General features: G+C 37.8%; 1 protein-coding gene and 1 pseudogene across 1 annotated transcript in view; one reads left to right on the top strand and one right to left on the bottom strand.

The window, feature by feature from the left end:
• LOC107755224 (pre-mRNA 3'-end-processing factor FIP1-like) overlaps positions 1-163 on the top strand; it is a 33,271-nt pseudogene extending 33,108 nt beyond the window's left edge.
• A 1,056-nt stretch (positions 164-1,219) lies between these two features.
• Positions 1,220-3,513, bottom strand: part of LOC107755247 (E3 ubiquitin-protein ligase LNX-like) — a 14,602-nt gene continuing 12,308 nt past the window's right edge. The window contains exons 7-8 of the mRNA XM_016571968.1: positions 2,770-2,928; positions 1,220-2,592 (exon numbers count right to left, since the gene is read on the bottom strand). Coding sequence (XP_016427454.1) covers positions 2,457-2,592; positions 2,770-2,928 — 295 coding nt within the window. The 3' untranslated portion in view covers positions 1,220-2,456. The remainder of the gene's footprint in view (positions 2,593-2,769; positions 2,929-3,513) is intronic.

The raw sequence follows: 3,513 nt of genomic DNA, 5'->3' as shown, positions 1-3,513 counted from the left end.
ACAATCTGAAAAATATATATATATATATATATATATATATATATATATATATCATGTGACCTTCTTCTCTCCGTCTCTCTCATTAGTGGCAGCAGTAGGAGGCATCATGATAGTGATGACGCAGATAGCCACAGGAAACACAGGCACAAACGCTCTAGACACAACCGAGGAAGCCTTGAGCCCAGCGAGGAGTGCAATGTGGACCAGGAGAACCAGTCAGAGGCCACAGAATAACTCCCTGGCCAGCTGGTGAGCCCGTTTGTTTACCAGTAGGAGGTCTTTAGTGAAAGATCATTAGTCTCGTCACCAGTCAGAGCATGAGTAAACAACTGTGAATAGATTTTGATTAATCGTATGCCAAACACACTTGATAAGCCAATTTATGGTACCGTTTTAGCAATTTAACATTACATTTTTTAAAAATATGATTTAAAAAAGTAAAATGTGGTCAAAAGAGTACACTATTTTTAATTTAGAAATTTATTTATTCATTATTTAAAATTACTTTGTTTTGGTAATACAAAATGGTATTTTTGTTGTGCCAAATGTTAATTTTGTTGAAGCAAAATCATTATAAACATGATCAAGAAATGTAAATGTGTGTGAACCATGATTTAGTGTGGGGAAAGAAGAAAGAAATTAATACATTTATTCAGCAAAGATGCATTAAAGTCATCAAAACTGACAGTAAAGACATTTATAATCCTAAAAAAGATTTATATTTCAAATAAATGCTGTTGTTTTGAACTTTCTATTCATCAAAGTATCCTGGAAAAAAAAAAGCTTTTCTCAACAATATTATGCAGCACAAATGTTTTCAACATATATAATATAATTATATAATTATAATAATCAGAAAGCTTGAGCACCAAATCAGCATATTAGAATGATTTCTGAAGGATCATGTGATACTGAAGACTGGAGTAATGAATGTTGAAAATTCAGCTTTGCAATCACAAAAATAAATGACATTTTAAAATCTATTCAAATAGAAAGTTCCTTAAAACACAAAATACAATAAAACAATAATATTGTTAAATATTATTACAAACAACAGCCTCTGTGAACCTCTTTCAAAACAAAAATCCTGCCGACCCAAAACTGAATGGTAGTGTGTGTTTTTGTGTGTGTGTGTGTGTGTGTATATATATATATATATATATATTTATATACACACACATTGCACAATAAGAACACGAGACAGTAACAAAAATCTCCTTGTAGAATGACTTTATTGATCATTGAACCAAAGGTACCAACAGATACAATATACTGCACAAGCCAAAGCATGAGATGCCAGAGCACGCACCTTACTCCACAATGATACCTACACACACACACACACACACACACTCACACAGTGAGCTTTTCACACACCACTCTGTCCTATCCTTTCACCTCCAAAGTAAACAAAAAAAAAAGTCAGCAAGGCCGCCAAAATCTCACGTTATCATTATAAGCATTATAAGTTATCATCCATTTTTAAAATAGATTATTAACATTGCTTTTCTTTTTTTCAGTTGCTATTCTTTTTTATTACTCGCTATAATTTATTTTCATATGCGACAGCCTCTGAAACGTACCAACATGGATAGAACTACTTGGCAAATGTGTCTCCATGCCAGCGGATGGAGAGAACGAACCACTGTCAGAACGAACAAAACGAAGCCAATATCCGAAAGCCATAGGAACAGAGAGAAATAAACCAAAATTAGTATTAGTCATAGTACAAGTGCTTGAATCCGTTTCGTTATTTTTTCAGACATCGACGTTTATAGTAAAGAATGTGCGTCCACTTCGATGAATTTTCTAACATGTAAAACTAATGGAATTGGCATCGAGTGTCCCCCACCCAAACCCAACACATCCCAGTATCCCTTTCACCTCTCGTTCGAAGGAAACCCCTCTTATGTGCAGCATCTCAACGTCCTCTACGAACAACAATAGAGTCACACAATCTGACTATATATAGCACAGTGCCCATAATGTTTATACATCTATTTCCGACTCATTTATTGACTGACGCGCTCCTCGTTGCATCCTGAAATTGTGTTTTTAGACTCTCCCAAGTCCTTTAATACAGATTAAAAGCTCCGCCTTCCATCTGTAATGACACAATGTTCCTCTCATGCACACATATCATCTTTATGCCTTGACAAAAGGGCAATTGTGAAAGCTCCTCCTGGTTTTGGAGTGTGATAAACGTGCTTCTTCGTGGGCGGAGTCATGTCATTAGCTCCGCCTTCAAGTTTAGAGTCTGAGCTCCGATTACCTGAATGAGGTCCATGTGTCATTTCCTGCTCCCGGAGGGCAGTCCGTATCATAAGCCCCACCTTTCAAGGAAGTCTCGGATTCTCAAATCCACCATTTTATTTGTCATTAAAAGGTCTGTAGTGTAAGCTCCACCCCCTAGTCCAGGGTCAATGTGATAAGCCCCTCCCACATGCAGAGCAGTCCTATAGCAGGCTTCCAGGCCAAGAAACGATGGTGAGAGTGATCCGACCCCTCAGCTCCTTGAGCAGGCGGACTAGAGCCGTGTGTGTCATTCCCCAAGTGCTCTTCCCGTTCACCTCCAGCAGGATGTCTCCACAGCTAATGGGAAAAAAACAAAAGGGATGAAGTTTTAGTATGTTGGAGTCATGACAAGAATGAGGGTAAATACAAAAAAGTTGTATTTAATAAACTGTGCTAGGCAGTTTATTTATAGGTGTTCTACATAAAGCATAGTTTCCGACAATAGTAGATTCTACATATTCCAGGTGTCCGTACCGTATCCTGCCGTCGTTGTAGGCCGGTGTGCCCTCTACGATAGAGCGGATAAAGAAGGACTGGTTACAGTTGAGTTCTTCTTGTCCACCCACAATACTGAAACCCAGACTGCCAGATGTGCTCCTACGGAGGACAATGTCTTTACAGCAATATAGATGCCTGGAATGGACAGAAAAGTCAAGGTTAATTTTATTGTCATTCAGCAGACATACATAAATCAACAAATTATTCACCAAGGGCACTTAAAGGGATAGTTCACCCAGACTTGAAACGATGCACTTTTATTGCAACTTTTTTTGAATGGTAACTGATTGGAAGTTTTTGGCATTTTTGACTTTATTATGATAGGCCAGTGTAGAGGAGAGAGGAAGCAAAGTGGGAGAGAGGGAGTGGGGCAGGATCGGGAAAAGTCCTTGAACCGGGATTCCAACTCGGGCCGCCGGTAGCATAATGGCACGATATGTCGGCACAGGGCACTTAAAGGGATAGTTCACCCAGACTTGAAACGATGCACTTTTATTGCAACTTTTTTTGAATGGTAACTGATTGGAAGTAAATGGTGACTGATTGGTGTTGTCATGGTGTATTGGAACAAAATGAGGGTAAATATTAATAGAATTTCTGTTAACATTTTACATTTAGGTGTAATTCGTTAACATTAGCTAAATCATTAGGTATCACTGTATAGACAATACGTTTACATCATTTAATAAGCTTTGTTAATGTTAATTTCAGCATATACAG

The sequence above is a fragment of the Sinocyclocheilus rhinocerous genome, unplaced genomic scaffold, assembly GCF_001515625.1.
Source record: "Sinocyclocheilus rhinocerous isolate Xijiao unplaced genomic scaffold, SAMN03320098_v1.1 scaffold562, whole genome shotgun sequence".
Classification (NCBI taxonomy): Eukaryota; Metazoa; Chordata; class Actinopteri; order Cypriniformes; family Cyprinidae; genus Sinocyclocheilus; species Sinocyclocheilus rhinocerous.
The sequence above is the reverse complement of the archived record's forward strand: the minus strand, read 5'-3'. Positions and strand labels throughout refer to the sequence as shown.